This window comes from Nicotiana tomentosiformis, chromosome 6 (genome assembly GCF_000390325.3).
Source record: "Nicotiana tomentosiformis chromosome 6, ASM39032v3, whole genome shotgun sequence".
Taxonomy (NCBI): Eukaryota; Viridiplantae; Streptophyta; class Magnoliopsida; order Solanales; family Solanaceae; genus Nicotiana; species Nicotiana tomentosiformis.
Window position 1 is genome coordinate 85,526,788 of NC_090817.1, and position 18,832 is coordinate 85,545,619.

At 37.7% G+C, this 18,832-nt stretch overlaps 1 protein-coding gene across 1 annotated transcript; it reads left to right on the forward strand.

Moving 5' to 3' along the window:
• Window positions 1–215: 215 nt before the first annotated feature.
• Window positions 216–3,417, forward strand: LOC104093447 (L-ascorbate peroxidase 1, cytosolic). The gene is made up of 10 exons (XM_009599196.4): window positions 216–355; window positions 685–813; window positions 1,461–1,635; window positions 1,736–1,801; window positions 2,302–2,350; window positions 2,487–2,572; window positions 2,661–2,740; window positions 2,856–2,958; window positions 3,065–3,123; window positions 3,219–3,417. The coding sequence occupies exons 2-10, from the start codon at window positions 695–697 to the stop codon at window positions 3,232–3,234; spliced, it is 753 nt and encodes a 250-aa protein (XP_009597491.1). The 5' UTR covers window positions 216–355; window positions 685–694; the 3' UTR covers window positions 3,235–3,417.
• The last annotated feature ends 15,415 nt before the right edge of the window (window positions 3,418–18,832 follow it).

The following is an 18,832-nucleotide window of genomic DNA, read 5'->3' on the forward strand; positions in this document are numbered from 1 at the left end:
CAGCACGATGGGATCGCTAATATCTAATTCCTTTCCATTTGTTTAACACCATTAATAAATCAAATTCATCATATTGTGCTTTGATTTTTCAAATTCCCACCTACCTAAAATAAAAAGTTATCCTCATATTCCACAAATAAACTATAGACCAATCTCATCTGTCAGTTAATCTCTCCGTATCAGCCTCACGATCATACTCATCCAACGGTCTATATTCAACCTCTAGAACTTTCTCATCCTTATATCTTCGCCCTTTCCTTTTACATTTTCATCATTCTCGTGCTTGTGGTATGCTCGTGCCACTCTCTCTGTAGGGTTTAACGCTTTGTCTCTTTACTCCTCGAATCCTGTACAGGTTTTTAGATTTTCCTTATGCAATGCAGCTTTATTTATTTATTTCTTAATTTTTCACGTTCGATTTATTTAACAAACTCCGATTTAACCTAATTGTTGAGATAAATCAGACAAATATTATTTGATCAGAGGTTTAATCATTGCACTTTTGTTTTTTTATTTCGTATGTTTTTAGATGTATGTGGTTCATTTGCTGGATATTTTGGAATACTGATTTATTTCTGCGTATTCATAGATTTAAGATATGGTTGTTTTAGATCTACGTATGATTTTGATATATTTGCTGTAGTTTTTGGATCTCATTGTGCTTGTGGTTGGATATTTGTGTAGAACTATTACCATGACGAAATGCTACCCCACAGTGAGTGAGGAGTACGTTAAGGCTGTTGATAAAGCCAAAAGGAAGCTCAGAGGACTCATTGCCGAGAAGAATTGTGCTCCTCTTATGCTCCGTTTAGCGTATGTTCTCCTTAGTTCTGTCCGTTTATGCTTGGGGATTTTTGACTGTTCAAGTTTTTGTACAATGTCATCTTTTTCATTTCTGCATCTTAGATATCGATATAAAATCAAATACACTCCCCTTCCGAAATTAGAATAATATGATGCACGAGTCTCCACGTGTCTTATTTTTTTTAATTTTATAATTATTGAAATAAGGTAAATATTTAGAAACTATTTAGAAATATTACTCCATTCATCCCAATTTATGAAATACTCTACTAGTACCTTTCTATATTTAGAAACAATTTAACGTTAAATTTTCCGTTTTACCTAAATGATTCATAGCCTCACAAATATCTATGTCGTGTTTTTTGGCTACAAGTTTCAAAAGTTTTTTTCTTAAACTAGATGTCCGGTCAAATAATATCACATAAATTGGGATGAGTGACTATAACTAACAATAATTAAACTTAAAATATGTATAAAATGTTTGAAAATATTGAGGTGAAAAAGAGAAGACTGTTTGACTTTTTATAGAGAGATTTTGGTTATACACACAAGCGCACGCACACACACAAAAAGAAAAACTGAATCAATATGTTTTCTTTCTGACGGAAAAGTGAATATTAGTTTCATGGTGTTGAAAATATTTTATATCATTACAGTTGGCACTCTGCTGGTACCTATGATGTATGCTCCAAAACTGGAGGTCCATTTGGTACCATGAGGTTCAAGGCTGAGCTAAGCCATGGCGCCAATAATGGTGTTGACATTGCCATCAGGCTATTGGAACCCATCAAGGAGCAGTTCCCTACTCTCTCTTATGCTGATTTCTATCAGGTATGTCGTTCGTGATGATCTATATTTTGAAAGTTATATCTTGATTTCTACTTGCGAAGGTGAAATGGAAAATTAATGTAATAGTTTCTTTTGGTTGTAGTTGGCTGGAGTGGTTGCTGTTGAAGTTACTGGAGGACCTGATGTGCCCTTCCACCCTGGTAGAGAGGTAATTATCATTTAATCAATAAGACTAAGATTAATTATTCTCATTTTCAAGGCATCAGTAGCCAGAAAATGTGGAAGCCGTGATCCTATATCCCCTCAATAGGATTTGTCAGCGTTTACTAAATAATAGTCTATCAAAGAATTGCTACCTTACACTCCAGTTTGAAGATTTCTGCTCATACTTCTGCTTTAACAACGGAAAATTAGTTCTTTAAATTTATTTCTACTGGATGATTCCTTTTTTGTTTTGCTTGGTTTTGAAATTGTAAATCATAAACATATCAAATAGATGTAAACTGTTTGTCTACTTTCAATTCTATTCCAGTCCTTGTTTGGATAGGATTATGGAAATGCATCTCTGAGTGGAGACTGTTTGCTCTTTTAGTAATTTGTGCTTGTACAAAATGTGGTGTCACTTCTTCCTATACTTTCTTGTGGGAATGATACAATTGGTAATTTGGTTACCTCACTAGATATCTTTGTTTACCTTTTCTTTATCAGGACAAGACAGAGCCACCTCTTGAAGGTCGCCTGCCTGATGCCACCAAGGGTAAGTTGTTCCTTACAGAGTGTCTTATGAGAGTACCTTTTAGAGGACTATAATGATTGCCAACTATCGGGTGAAGAACATTCTTCTTGTCAGACGTCTTCCATTATATACTAATTGTTAGTCAACTTATTGCCAGGTTCTGACCATCTGAGGGATGTGTTTGTTAAGCAAATGGGTCTTTCTGACAAGGACATTGTCGCACTCTCTGGTGGCCATACCCTGGTTTGTAGCTTTTTGTGTTTTGGATTGTAGCTTAGGTATACAAGCTTCTATTTTCGTGTACTAATATTCTTATCACAATTTGTTCCAGGGGAGGTGCCACAAGGAACGTTCAGGTTTTGAGGGACCATGGACTGCTAATCCACTTATTTTCGACAACTCCTACTTCAGGTAAGGCTTTTTTTTAATCCAAAATACACTTCTCAGATGTCGCAATGTGTGAAAGACTGTTTAACAGGCGACGTTATTAGTTCATCCGCTTTAAAGGTCATGTTCTTTGTTACAGGGAACTTTTGAGCGGGGAAAAGGAGGGGCTTTTACAGTTGCCATCAGACAAGGCTCTCCTCAGTGATCCTGTCTTCCGCCCATTGGTTGAGAAATATGCAGCGGTTCGTATTGATCTATAATTTAAACTTCTTATGTTTTAAAGGCCACACAACTTATTTGTTTGGTTAGTGTTGCATGGCTCCTCGAGTAATTATTTTGTAATTTCAGGATGAAGATGCTTTCTTTGCCGACTATGCCGAGGCTCACATGAAACTCTCTGAATTGGGGTAAGCATATAGACTAATTGAAACCTGATTTACATTATCTCCTAGCATATTGTTTTCCTTGCTGTATCTCAACTATCAATTTGATTTGATGCCAGATTTGCCGAGGCTTAAGCCGGAGAGCTGGGAGTGGTGCCATGTTTTCTATTAAAGTTTCACTTCTAGTGGGCAGCTCATTCGAACTGTTAGATTGTCTTCTTTTGCTGCCTATCTTAAGGTTTCAATTTGTCAACGCATTTGATGTATGATGTGACTTCTTCACAAAATAATCTAAAGATGGTTTTGTAGCTTTTGCCATGTCCGATGTTTTACGAGGATATTTCCAACATATCCCTTGTTGTTGATTGTATCATTTGAATGTGATGGTATTGTGCAAAATCTTGCTATGTATGGTGTATCCGCTGTTGAGAATCTACATAATTAGTTTTAAACAGCTGAAAGAAAAAGTAATTTATTTATATCCCCTTACCCTGCTGCATGCGATGAACTTCCGAATCTTAGTGCGAGATCTGGCTGTAAACAATTTGTTTTCTCCTTTCAATTAAAAACTGTTAACCTGACGAAAGTCGAAAGGCAAGTGGTGTCACTGTTAATATGTTGGCCGTTAGATAATTCTGCAGCTCTTGCTGAATCTTTGTTTTTTTTGGTGACTGAGCTGTTTAGGCCTACACGATCAGTTCATGATCCAGTAATAATGGGATGTTGCTAGTATTCCTCTTAGACTTTACGAGATCTAATAAGTGATAAATCTTGGTTAGCATGAATGCTACTGTCCATTTTTATATTTTTGGTTCAACAAATCAAGCTTTCAGTTTGGCTCTAGAAAAAGACGTGATAACTTGGGCTTTGGCATTAATGCTATAGAAAACGGTTCAAAGATTCGTGAAGCCTTTTGTCGCTTTAAATGCAAAAAGTGTTGCCTCCGGTTGCCCCACTGGATTCATTTGGTTGTACATATCTTATTTGGACCAGTCTTCTCAAATCTTTTGTTGCTTAGGCCGGTCCTTTGTGACTTGTAACGTGATTATGTGAGATAACTCTTTATTTATTTATTTATCGGCAAAAGGGCCAAATATATTCCTCTATTTTCAAAAATAGTCTAAGAATATCCCTCGTTATACTATTGGGTTATCTATACCCCTGCAGTCATACTTTGGGTTCAAATATATCCTCATTTAAACGGAGGGACACGTGTCGTCGTCCTGTTGGTCAATTCTAAATATATCCTAATTAACTAAAAAGACCCATTACCCATACCCAAAAAATAATTTTTTAAAGCAATTTTTTTTTGTAAAAAATGGAAAAATTGAAATTATTTTTACTAAAAACTGAAAAAATAAAAATATTTTTTTTTTCAGTTTTACAAAAAACCTGCTTTAGAAAAAACTGAAAAATATTTTCTAAAACAATGTTTTTGCTTTTCAGTTTTACAAAAATATTATTTTAGAAAATATTTTTCAGTTTTTAAAGCAGTTTTTTTGTAAAAACTGGAAAAAAAATATATTCGTTTTTTTTCAGTTTTTAGTAAAAAATAAATTTAATTTTTTCCAACTTGTACAAAAAAAAATTATTTTTTGGGTAAGGGTAATAAGTCTTTTTAATTAATTAGGAGATATTTAGAATTCACCAACAGGACGACGACACGTGTCTCTCCGTTTAAATGAGGGGTATATTTGAACCCAAAGTATGACTGCAGAGGTATAGTTAACCCAATAGTATAACGAGTGATATTTTTAGACCATTTTCGAAAATAAAGAGGTATATTTGGCCCTTTGCCGTTTATTTATTTAGTAATGAGTTGAACTTAAATGAAGTAATGAGTGATCCCAACTTGTTCGGTTGTTTGAGATTGATGCATAGTTGTTACGGTAAGACCAAGAAGAGAAGGTAAAAGAGGATGTCAATGAAATTAAACGCTTTATCTAAGTGATGTAGGGTAAAGATAATGTCTGTAGCTCATAATCATATATGTATTCCAGCTCATATTTTTGCAGCTTGCTTTTGTATCTTAGTATTCTGTTTTCTGCTTCTCATACTAAATGGGAAGTATACTTTTTGTTCACGGTATCACGTACAGTGGAGGTCGAGTATTAGGGTTGTAGGTTATGAGGTAGTTGAGTCTAGCTCTATCTTACTTCGTACCTTTGTGAGGCTAGTATGGTAGAATTTTTGCCGATGTCAGCTAGTGACAATGTTGTGTCTTACTACTCTTTTGTTTTCCATAATGTCGCGTCTATGTACTCTCTATCACGTTTGTTTTGTATCTACTTTCTCATTTACATGATGTTATTTTTCCTATGGTTTCTATTGGTGATACTGATGTTGTCTCTTTTCGTCTTCTTGAGCCGAGGGTCTTTCGGAAATAACCTCTCTACTCCCTCGGGGTAGGGATAAGGTCTGCATATACATTACCCTCCCCAGATACCATTAATGGGTTTCACAGACCCAAATGCTTCAAAATTGAACAGACAAAAAAGAGTAATAATATTTAGACAAAAAAAGAAAAGAAAGAAAGAGTAATAACGTTTCAATTTACTCTTTTACTTCATTTCCTGAAACATGTTTAATGTACTTGGCATTTTCCCAAAAATTAAACTCTTTTTAAAAAGTTTTTTCTCCAATCCTAAACTTAACAAATAATCGTAACTAAAATAGGGATGAATTGAATTCTCAAAAGTAGTTAGACTTTAATGTTTTAATCTAGAAAGTACCCCTAATAAAGGTGCCGGGACATAAAGCTAAAAAAATAACATTGCATTAACAATGGATCTTGACAATATTTAAACCTAATCAGTATGAGGCCAAAGACTCTCTCCTCTCCTATTCCAGGTAAAATCTCATCTTCTAATGGTTAATGTCACTCTAATGATGATTATCTGGTTGGGGTGTATTGCAAGAGTACATAAATTAGGAGAAATTACAATGCATTTTGCATGCCCTTAAGAATATTTTATCATAGTACACATAATATTGATAGTATTTTGAGAAGTCTTGGGAAATAATTTGTCAAATATGTAATTAATGATTAGTATAAAACATGAAAAAATGTGATTTTCTTTTGATTTGCAAAAATTACTAAGTAAAAATAAAAATATATTTTTAATACAAGTAAAAGTGAACCGTAAAAGTCCCTTAAATGATGATACGTATGATTGCATCTGAAATGATTAATTCGATTAGCATAAAGAATGAAAAATAATATATCTATAATCCCACTTTTGATCCATATGTCCTGTTTTGAAGTTGGTGAAGTAGAAAAAAGACATTAATGAATAATAACATAGACTTACGCGAGAAACAACAATTTTATTTAATAAAAGAAATTGAAATCACGTGTACAACACTGAACTCTCTGGACAACGCCAACAAAAGATTCTTTTTGCTTCTTACTATAATATTGCAATAATTATGATGGCAATCTTGGTGATTTTGTATATAAAAACTTGAGTTGCGTGATTAAAATATTTATTTTGAAACTCAAGACTCTGATTATGATTATCTAGTATATGCAAATTGAGTTATTTTATCGGAACGCCAATTCTGACTACAAATATTAAAGACAAGAATATTTGTTGTTATGTAAATCAGCAGTCATATCAGATCAAATTAACTGTTGCCTTTTCATTTGGGGCAGTTTGGGAGGTAACCTTCTAATTTTATTTGATTGTAATAAGATATAGGTTACACAATTTGACTTATTTATCTAGCCAAGTAATTATTTAATTAACATAAAATTAAGTATAATTGAGAAAAATAATTGTACACTTCAATTTTCAAAATACAATAAAAATTTAGTGATAATTACATAGTGCAATTACGGGATGACTTTTTAAAAGAATATCAAACTATATAATTACATTTGTGCAATCAAATATAGCACTAAAAATTATATTGTAATTATATTATAAAAATTAAATATATTATTATAATTATTACATTTATAATTACTATCCTAATAATTATGCAGCTTAATAATTATACAGTCATTTACAAACAGGCACTTAATGTTTGGATAATTATAATGTTTCAAATGCAACTATGGCATTGGACAATTTTCTAAGAGGTCGCACAATTGAAGAATGATATGCGGTAGATGCCGTCCACAGATTTTAACTTCAGTACATGTAATGTACCTCACAGATTTGATATCTTGCAACACAAAATGCCGAGCAGTCTAATACGGTCAGTGGCGAAACTAGAAATTTTATCAAAGGGTATTCAAATTTAAAAAAAGTACTCGACAAAGAGTGTTCAATATGTGTTATATAACTTTAAAACGTAATATTTTGCCTATATATACAGTACAATATTTTGACGGAGATTGATCAATTGATCACCCTTGTGACCATGTAGCTTCGCCACCAAATACGGCGACAGTGGCATCTCGTGAGGAGAGGTGAAAGTGAACAGGCTGAGGTGAGAAGACCTCAGTGATATATAGATGTTGATGCAGTTGAGGAGGAAGGAGATGACATAGGTGGCAATAGCGCGATCACCTGGGCAGCAACACGTGGACAAATTTGTACTTGTATATATATATGTATTAGTTTAATCATAGTAATAAATATAGATTAGATTCCCATTGGTTTTTCTTCTAAGTCCGGAACCAAAATGTGATTCTTTTAGACTCAAATAACTAAAATATGTGAAAAAAAATACAGTGACCAAAATATATATAACGCCCTTTTAAAAGGCGCTATACCTTAATGGTCGTTTGCCCGTTAAGGTATAGCGCCATTTTAAAAAGCGCTATAGTTGAACCTGAAAAGAACGGGAAGGTATAGTGCCTTTTATTAAGACGCTATAGTATAACGTCTTAATAAAAGACACTATTCCCATATAAAAACCCGCCCCCTTCCCTTCCCCACCAAACAAGAAACTCCCCCCTCCCTTAAAAGAAACAGCGGTCCCCTAATTGTCAACGAAAAAAAGCTCAAGTGGAGCCCATCGGTCCCATAAAAAGTATAGATTCTCGGTCCCACATCCTGGCTAAGGCATATTCCAGTAGTGAGTTGCTTGTTTCGGCTCCAAATCACCAAATCTTTAACTTTCCAAAAACCTTAAATCGAGGTATACCGACTTAATTTTTTATTAAAACTCGTATAAAAAATCCATATTAGTTGTTTTTAATGCGCTCTATGTTATTTTGTGATTGTTTTTCAATTTAACTAATTTGTTATTTTTTATCCGGACATGTGCTAAAAAAATTAGTAAAATAGAGAAATTGTTATTAGTTGTTAAAAATATATATTAATTAGTTAGTTTTTACTGTGGTATATGTATTTTTGTGATTGTTTTTTATTAAATTAATTTATTGTTGTTATCCGCTTTAGATTATTTATTTGCTAAAAGACTAGTAAAATAGATAAATTATTAGTTTAGTGTCACGACCCGAAATTCCCACTCCGGACCGTGATGACGCCTAACATTTCACTTGCTAGGCAAGCCAACGTTAGAATAACATTATCCATTTTTAAAATAATTTTTAAATTTATTAATAACAAGGAAGCAAATGCGGAAGCAATTTTAAAATAATCCATAATAATAACGGTGTCTAAATACCATCCCAGAATTGATGTCACAAGTGCACGAGCTTCTAGAATAAATACAAATAAAGGTCTAAATAATATAAAGCTGTTTGAAAATAAACACACAGTTAAAGTACAATAGACGGGGACTTCAGAACTGCAAACGCCATGCAGTTATACCTCAATTCTCCTCTGATAGCTGAAATCCGAGCAAGTCTATGGTACGCCACTGGGACCAATTCCAAAATCTGCACAAGAAGTGCAGAGCGTAGTATCAGTACAACCGACCCCATGTACTGGTAAGTGCTGAGCCTAACCTCGACGAAGTAATAACGAGGCTAAGGCGGTTCACATACATTAACCTGTACGCAATATTAGTAACAACAACAATAATAGGAATAAATCAGGTAATTCATTTATAATAATTGAATGCAACTCAGCAATCATAACCAATTATCATTTCCATTATTTCTGTTGCAGCGTGCAACCCGCTCTCACAATATATCCACATTCAATTCTATTGCGGCGTGCAACCCGATCCTCCAATATTAACTTTTTAACAAGTCTGTTGCGGCGTGCAACCCGATCCTCCAATATTGACTTTTAATAAGTCTGTTGCGGCGTGCAACCCAATCCTTCAATATTGACTTTTAATATGTCTGTTGCGGCGTGCAACCCGATCCTCCAATATAGACTTTTAATAAGTTTGTTGAGGTGTGCAACCCGATCCTCCAATATAGACTTTTAATAAGTCTGTTGCAGCGTACAATCCGATCCTTCAATATATTCATTATAATCAATCATGTTGTGGCGTGCAACCCGCTCCTCCAACATTTTTATTTACCAATTCTTATAGAAGAAATTTTCCCAATAAATGTAACAATTAATATAAAATTACAAGACAACAAACATACAATAATTATGGTTTAATTATGAAGCAAACAATGATAAATAGTAAATTATTATGAAAATCAGGGAGCAAATAGGCAGTTTAATATTTATTATGCTAAATGTCAAATAACAATTAAGGCACATAATTCAAATAACATGTAACAATTAATGCAGGAATTCAAGAATTTATATTTGCAAAGAATAAGAGAAATAATTATTATAATAATTAATTTATGATTAAAAACAATTTATGATTTTTCAAGTAAGCAGGCAAACAATTAATTTGACGACGTATAGACATTCGTCACCTCGCCTATACGTCGTTTACATGCAATTCACATAACAAACAATTTAAGGGTTCTATTCCCTCAAGTCAAGGTTAACCCCGACACTAACCTCGCTTTGTAAATTCCAATCAATTATTCAACCACAATTTTTCCTTTTAAATTTGCCTCCGAAAGCTTCAAATCTATTCACAAACAACTCAATATATTCAATACTAATCATAGGAATTAATTTCATATGAATTTATAAATTTTCCGGATAAAAATTCAAAATTCATTAAAATATTCGGCGGTGGGACCCACATCTCGAATCCCAAAAAAACTTGCGAAATCTGAACACCCGTTCCGATACGAGTTCAACCATACCAAATTTGTCCAATTTCGATATCAAATGGACCTTCAAATCTTAATTTTTCGTTTTTGGAAGATTTTATAAAAATCTGATTTTTCTTCCATAAATTCACGGATTCATGATACAAATGAGTATGAAATCATGAAATATAACCAATATAGTATAAGGAATACTTATCCCAATATTTTTCTGTAAAAATCGACCAAAAATCGCCTTACCCGAGCTCAAAAATGAGAAAGAATTAAAAATGGGTCGAAACCCCTTTTCCAGAACTTAAGTTCTGATTCTAGGATTTTTACCCTTCGTGAACGCGGTTAGTGCCTCGCGTTCGCGAAGCACAGTTATGTGCTGTCAAAGTTTACTCTTCGCGAACACGAGGGCTACCTCGCGAACGCGATGCATGCCTGGCTTGGCCTTCGCGAATGCGAGATGCCCTTCGCGAACGCGAATGCTAAAATTTCCTAGCGAGTCTCTTTCCCTTCACGAACGCGAGGCTTCTATTGCGAAGGCGAAGCTTTGAACTTCAAGCCTTCGCGAACGCGGTCACTATGTCGTGAATGCGAAGCACAAAACGTGCCAGCCAAATTTGCTCTTCGCGTTCGCGAGAGTACCTTCGCGAACGTAAAGAAGAACACACCAGAAGCCTGAAGTCTACAAAAAACCAGATTTCCTAAGTCCGAAATCATCCCGTAGCCTATCCGAAACTCACCTGAGCCCTCGGGGCTCTAAACCAAACATGCACACAAGTTCTAAAACATCATACGAACTTGCTCGCGCGATCGAATCGCCAAAATAACACCTAGAACTACGAATCAGACACCAAATCAAAGGAAGTTTTTAAGAAAACTTTAAAACTTATATTTTTACAACCGGACGTCCGAATCATGTCAAATCAACTCCGATTCTCACCAAATTCGGAAGACAAGTCATAAATATTATAGTGGACTTATACCGGGCTCCGAAACCAAAATACGGACCCGAGGTCAATAAATCAAACATGAGTAATTTCTTAGAAATGATTAAGTTTTCAAGCTTTAATTTTTCATCAAAATTCCATATCTCGAGCTAGGGACCTCGGAATTCGATTCTGCGCATACGCCCAAGTCCCAAATCACGATACAAACCTACTGGAATTTTCAAAACACTGATCCGGATTCGTTTGCTCAAAATGTTGACCAAAGTCAACTTAGTTGAGTTTTAAAGCTCTATTTCCCATTTTAATCCATTTTTCATATAAAAACTTTCCGGAAAATTGTACGGACTGCACACGCAAGTCAAGGAATGATAAAATGGTACTTTTCGAGGTCTTAGAATACATAATTACTTATTAAATTTAAAGATGACATTTTGGGTCATCACATTCTCCACCTCTAAAACAAACGTTCGTCCTCGAACGGAGTTAGAAAAAGTACCTGGGCTGGAGAAAAGGTGTGGATATTTACTCCGCATGTCCGACTCGAACTCCCAGGTAGATGAATCTACCGGCTGACCTCTCCATTTCACCCGAACTGAAGGATAACTCTTTAACCTCAACTGTCGGACCTACCAGGCTAGAATAGCCACTGGCTCCTCCTTGTAAGTCAAATCTTTGTCCATTGGACTAAGCTGAAATCTAACACATGGGACGGATCACCATGATATTTCCGGAGCATAGACACATGGAACACCAGATGAACCGCTGATAAACTAGGTGGTAATGCAAGCCTGTAGGCTACTTCACCCACCCTTTCAAGAATTTCAAGGGTCCGATATACCTAGGGCTCAACTTGCCCTTCTTTCCAAACCTCATTACACCTTTCATAGGTGAAACCCTGAGCAATATTCATTCTCCAACCACGAATGCAATATCACGAACTTTACGGTCGGCATAACTCTTTTGCCTAGACTGAGCTGTGCGAAGTCGATCCTGAATAATCTTGACCTTATCCAAGGCATCCTGTACCAAATCGGTACCCAACAACCGAGCCTCTCCCGGTTCAAACCAACCAACTGGCGATCGGCATCGCCTTCCGTATAATGCCTCATATGGAGCCATCTGAATCCTCGACTGGTAGCTATTATTATAAGCAAACTCCGCAAGTGGTAAGACACGGGCACACCGTGAAGGCGGACAATCTCATGAATGTAAATTTCAGCTAAACTCTATGAAGAATAGGTAACTGCCACTGGAACGAAATGGGTTGACTTGGTCAACCTGTCCACAATGACCCAAACTGCGTCAAATTTTCTCTGAGTCCGTGGGAGCCCAACAACAAAATCCATAGTGATACGCTCCCACTTCCACTCAGGAATTTCTAACTTCTGAAGAAAACCACCAGGTCTCTAATGCTCGTACTTAACTTGCTGACAATTCAGACACCGAGCTACATGTGCAACTATATCCTTTTTCATTCTCCTCCACCAATAATGTTGCTGCAAATCTTGATATATTTTAGCGGTACTTGGATGAATAGAATACCTAGAACTGTGTACCTCTTCAAGAATTAATTCACGAAGCCCATCCACATTAGGCACACAAATACGGGCCTGCATTCGTAGAACTCCATCTTCCCATACAACAACCTGTTTGGCATCACCGTGCCGCACCGTGTCCTTAAGGACAAGTAAATGAGGATCATCATACTGCCTCTCTCTGATGCGCTCATATAAAGAAGACCGAGTGACTGTACAAGCTAGAACCCGACTAGGTTCTGAAACATCTAACCTCACGAACTGATTAGCCAAAGTATGAACATCTGTAGCTAATGGCCTCTCACCCACCGCAATATACGCAAGACTGCCCATACTCACAACCTTTCTACTCAAAGCATCGGCCACCACATTGGTATTTTCGGGGTGATAAAAAATGGTGATATCATAGTCTTTGAACAACTCCAACCATCTTCTCTGCCTCAAATTAAGATCTTTTTGTTTGAACAGATACTGAAGGCTACGATGATCAGTAAATACCTCACACGAGACACCATAGAGGTAATGCCTCCAAATCTTCAGCGAATGAACAATGGCTGCCAATTCTAAGTCATGAACATGATAATTCTTCTCGTGAAGTTTCAACTACCGCGACGCATATTCAATTACCTTGCCATCTTGCATTAATACAACACCAAGCCTAATGTGAGATGCGTCACAAAATACCGTATACGATCCTGAGCCTGTGGGTAATACCAATACTGGCGCCGTAGTCAAAGCGGTCTTGAGCTTCTGAAAGCTCAACTCACACTCGTCTGACCATCTGAATGGAACACCCTTCTGTGTTAGTCTGGTCAATGTGCTTGCTATAGATGAAAACCTTTCCACGAACCGACGATAATAACCTACCAAACATAGGAAACTCCGGATCTCTGTAACCGAAGTAGGTCTAGGTCAATTCTGAACAACCTCAATCTTCTTAGGATCCACCTTTATGCCTTCTTCCAATACAACATGTCCCAAAAAGGCAACTGAGTCTAACCAAAACTCACATTTTAAAAATTTGGCATATAACTGATTATTCTTCAAGGTCTAAAGCACACTTCGAAGATATTGCTCATGCTCCTCTCGACTGCTTGAGTAAATCAAGATATCATCAATGAATACAACCACAAAAGAATCCAAATAAGGCTTGAACACCCGATTTATCAAATCCATAAATGCTGCTGGAGCATTTGTCAACCCAAATGACATCACTAGGAACTCGTAATGCCCATACCGAGTCTGAAAACTGTCTTAGGGACATAAGATGCCCTAATCTTCAACTGATGGTAACCAGATCTCAAATCAATTTTCGAAAATACCTTGGCACCCTGAAGCTGATCAAATAAGTCATCAATTCTTGGCAACGAATATTTGTTTTTGATAGTGGCCTTGTTCAACTACCGATAGTCTATACACATCCGCATCGAGCAATCTTTCTTCTTTACAAATAATACTGGTGCACCCCAGGGCAAGATACTGTGTCTAATGAATCCCTGATCAAGCAAGTCTTGTAACTGCTCTTTCAATTCTTTCAACTCTGGCGGGGCCATACGGTATGGTGGAATAGAAATGGGCTGAGTGCCCAGAGCCAAATCAATACAGAAGTCAATATCTCTGTCGGGTGGCATCCCCGGAAGATCTGCAGGAAATACTTCTGAAAATTCACGAACAACTGGTACTGAGTCTATAGAAGGGACATCCGTACTGGGATCGCGAATATAAGCCAAATAGGCTAGACATCCTTTCTCTACCATACGCCGAGCTTTCATATAGGAAATAACCCTGCTGGCAGAATGGCCAGGAGTTCCTTTCCAGTCTAACCGAGGTAACCCCGGCATAGCTAGGGTCACTGTCTTGGCATGACAGTTCAATATAGCATGATAAGGAGACAGCCAATCCATACCCAACATGACATCAAAATCTACCATATCAAGAAGTAGAAGATCTACACTAGTTTCAAGATTACCAATAGTAACCACACACGAACGATGGACATGATCTACTACCACAGAGTCTCCCACCGGTGTAGATACACTCAGAAGAACTCAGAGAATCACAAGGCACAACCAAATATGAAGCAAAATAGGAGGACACATAGGAATAAGTATATCCTGGATCAAATAGAACTGAAACATCTCTATGGCAAATTGGAATAATACCTGTGATCACAGCATCAGATGACTCGGCCTCAGGCCTAGCTGGAAAAGCATAAAATCGGGGCTGGGCCCCACCACTCTGAACTGCATCTCTGGGATGGCCTCTAACTGGCTGGCCTCCACCTCTAACGGTCTGACCTCCACCTCTAATGGCCTGACCTCCACCTCTAATGGCCTGACCTCCACCTCTAACTGCCTGACCCCTACCTCTAGCTGGATGAGGAGGCGGTGAAGCAATCGGTGCCGGTATGATAGCACGAGATTCTTGCTGAGATCTGTTACTAGCCAATCTAGGGCAATACCTCCTGATGTGACCAATGTTCCCATACTCATAACACCCATCCTGATGCCGTGGCTGCTGAAGCTAAAGCTGACCTAGATGGGCCGGATAACCACTGTAGTAACTCTGGAGTGGTGGTGCACTGATAGGAGCTGAATGTGCAATGAATACTGGCTGCCCAGAGTAAGGCATAATAGGACCGTGACTCCCTGAAGCACCGGGAGATACATGGAGTGCTGAATGAAACAGTCTGGGAGGATGACCCCTACCAAAATTACCCCGGCCTCCAGACGAGGCACCACTGCAACCACCGAACTGACGAGGTCTCTTATCGGACCTCTGCCCTCTTTCCTGTGCAAGAACCATCTCGATCCTCTTTGCGACATTAGCAGCTGCCTGAAAAGAAATCTCACTTCCGGTCTCCTTGGCCATCTGAAGTCTGATAGGGTGGGTGAGTCCCTCAATGAACCTCCTCACTCTCTCTCCCTCTGTAGGTAGTAAAAGGAGAGCATGATAGGCCAAATCCACAAAACGGGACTCATACTGAGTAACAGTCATACCGCCCTGCTGTAAATGCTCGAATTGCTTGTGGAATTCCTCTCTCAGTATGATAGGGAGGAACTTCTCCAGAAATAGCTGAGAGAACTACTCCCAGGTAAGTGCAGGTGATCCGACTGGTCGGGTCAATGCGTAATTTCTCCACCACCTCTTGGCGGAACCCGTCATCTGGAATACAACAAAATTAACCCTATTGGTCTCAACTATACCCACGTTCCGCAGCACCTCATGGAAGTGTTCAAGATAATCATGTGGGTCCTAAGAAGGTGTACCACTAAAGTGAACTGGAAAGAGCTTAGTGAACTTATCCAGTCTCAATAAGGCCTCAAAAGACATGGCGGGCCTATCACCAGTCTTTGCCGCAACAACTGGCTGAACTACCCCAACTGGCGGGGATGCTGGAGCCTGATTCTGGGGAGCCATCTGCTCCGGGGCGGGAGTAGTGGGAGTTTGTGCTCCTCCCTCAACCCGTGAGATGGCTGGTGCCACTGAAAATGTACCATTCTGGGCCACACCCTCCATAAGACTCACCAATCGGACTAGAGAGTCCTGAAGCACTAGAGTGGCTATGAATCCTTCCGGGACCAGAACTGGTCCAACTAGTACATTCTGAACTGGAACTTCCTCCTGAAAGTCCACCTGAGGTTCTTCAATAGGTGCAACTGCTCGAGCTCTGGATTGAGCTCTACCTCGGCCTCTTCCTCGGCCTCTAGCACGACGTCGGCCTCGACCTCTACCCCTGGCCATAGTTGCCACCGCGGGTTCTTGTTCCTGTCTATCGGTAGAAGTATTACGCGTTCTCATCATCTGTGAGAGAATAAGAGTAGAATGGTTCAATCATCGATGATAGAATAAAATCGCATGACATAATAAGAAAGAAGTGATATTGTTCCTAAACTTCATAGCCTCTGAGAGATAAGTACAGACGTCTCCACACCGATCCTTCAAATTTTACTAAGTTTGCTCGCGACTCTTGAGACCTATGTAACCTAGTGCTCTGATACCAACTGTCACGACCCGAAATTCCCACCTCCGGACCGTGATGACGCCTAACATTTCACTTGCTAGGCAAGCCAACGTTAGAATAACATTATCCATTTTTAAAACAATTTTTAAATTTATTTTTAACAATGAAGCAAATGCGGAAGCAATTTTGAAATAATCCATAATAATAACGGTGTCTAAATACCATCCCAGAATTGATGTCACAAGTACAGGAGTTTCTAGAATAAATACAAATAAAGGTCTAAATAATATAAAGCTGTTTGGAAATAAACACACAGTTAAAGTACAATAGACGGGGACTTCAGAACTGCGAACGCCATGCAGTTATACCTCAAGTCTCCTCTGATAGCTGAAATCCGAGCAAGTCTATGGTACGCCGCTGGGACCAACTCCAAAATCTGCACAAGAAGTGCAGAGCGTAGTATCAGTACAACCGACCCCATGTACTGGTAAGTGCTGAGCCTAACCTCGACTAAGTAGTGACGAGGCTAAGGCGGTTCACTTACATTAACCTGTACGCAATATTTGTAACAACAACAATAATAGGAATAAATCAGGTAATTCATTTATAATAATTGAAGGCAACTCAACAGTCATAACCAATTATCATTTCCATTATTTCTGTTGCAGCGTGCAACCCGCTCTCACAATATATCCACATTCAGTTCTGTTGCGGCGTGCAACCCGATCCTCCAATATTAACTTTTTAACAAGTCTGTTGCGGCGTGCAACCCAATCCTCCAATATTGACTTTTAATAAGTCTGTTGCGGCATGCAACGATCCTCCAATAATGACTTTTAATATGTCTGTTGCGGCGTGCAGCCCGATCCTCCAAAATAGACTTTTAATAAGTCTGTTGCGGCGAACAACCCGATCCATCAATATATTCATTATAATCAATCATGTTGCGGCGTGCAACCCGCTCCTCCAACATTTTTATTTACCAATTCTTATAGAAGAAATTTTCCCAATAAATGTAACAATTAATATAAAATTACAAGACAACAAGCATACAATAATTATGGTTTAATTATGAAGCAAACAATGACAAATAGCAAATTATTATGGAAATTAGGGAGCAAATAGGCAGTTTAATATTTATTATGCTAAATGTCAAATAACAATTAAGGCACATAATTCAAATAACATGTAACAATTAATGCAGGAATTCAAGAATTTATATTTGCAAAGAATAAGAGAAATAATTATTATAATAATTAATTTATGATTAAAAATAATTTATGATTTTTCAAGTAAGCAGGCAAATAATTAATTTGACGACGTATAGACACTCGTCACCTCGCCTATACGTCGTTTACATACAATTCACATAACAAACAATTTAAGGGTTCTATTCCCTCAAGTCAAGGTTAACCCCGACACTAACCTCGCTTTGTAAATTCCAATCAATTATTCAACCACAATTTTTCCTTTTAAATTTGCCTCCGAAAGCTTCAAATCTATTCACAAACAACTCAATATATTCAATACTAATCATAGGAATTAATTCCATACGAATTTATAAATTTTCCGGATAAAAATCCAAAATTCATTAAAATATTCGGCAGTGGACCCACGTCTCAAATCCTGGAAAAACTCACGAAATCCGAATACACGTTCCGATACGAGTTCAACCATACCAAATTTGTCCAATTTCGATATCAAATGGACCTTCAAATCTTAATTTTTCGTTTTTGGAAGATTTTATAAAAATCTGATTTTTCTTTCATAAATTCACGGATTCATGATATAAATGAGTATAAAATCATGAAATATAACCAATATAGGATAAGGAATACTTATCCCAATGTTTTCCCGTAAAAATCGCCCAAACATTGCCTTACCCGAGCTCAAAAATGGGAAAGAATTGAAAATGGGTCGAAACCCCATTTCCAGAACTTAAGTTTTGTTTCTAGAATTTTTACCCTTCGCGAACTCGGTTAGTGCCTCGCGTTCGCGAAGCACAATTATGTGTTGTCAAATTTTACTCTTCGCGAATGCGAGGGCTAATTCGTGAACGCGATGCATGCCTGGCTTGGCCTTCGCGAACGCGAAGGCTAATTTTTCCTGACCAGTCTCTTTCCCTTCGCGAACGCGAGGCTTCTATCGCGAAGGCGAAGCTTTGAACCTCAAGACTTCGCGAACGCGGTCACTATGTCGTGAACGCGAAGCAAAAAACTTGCCAGCCAAATTTTTTCTCTTC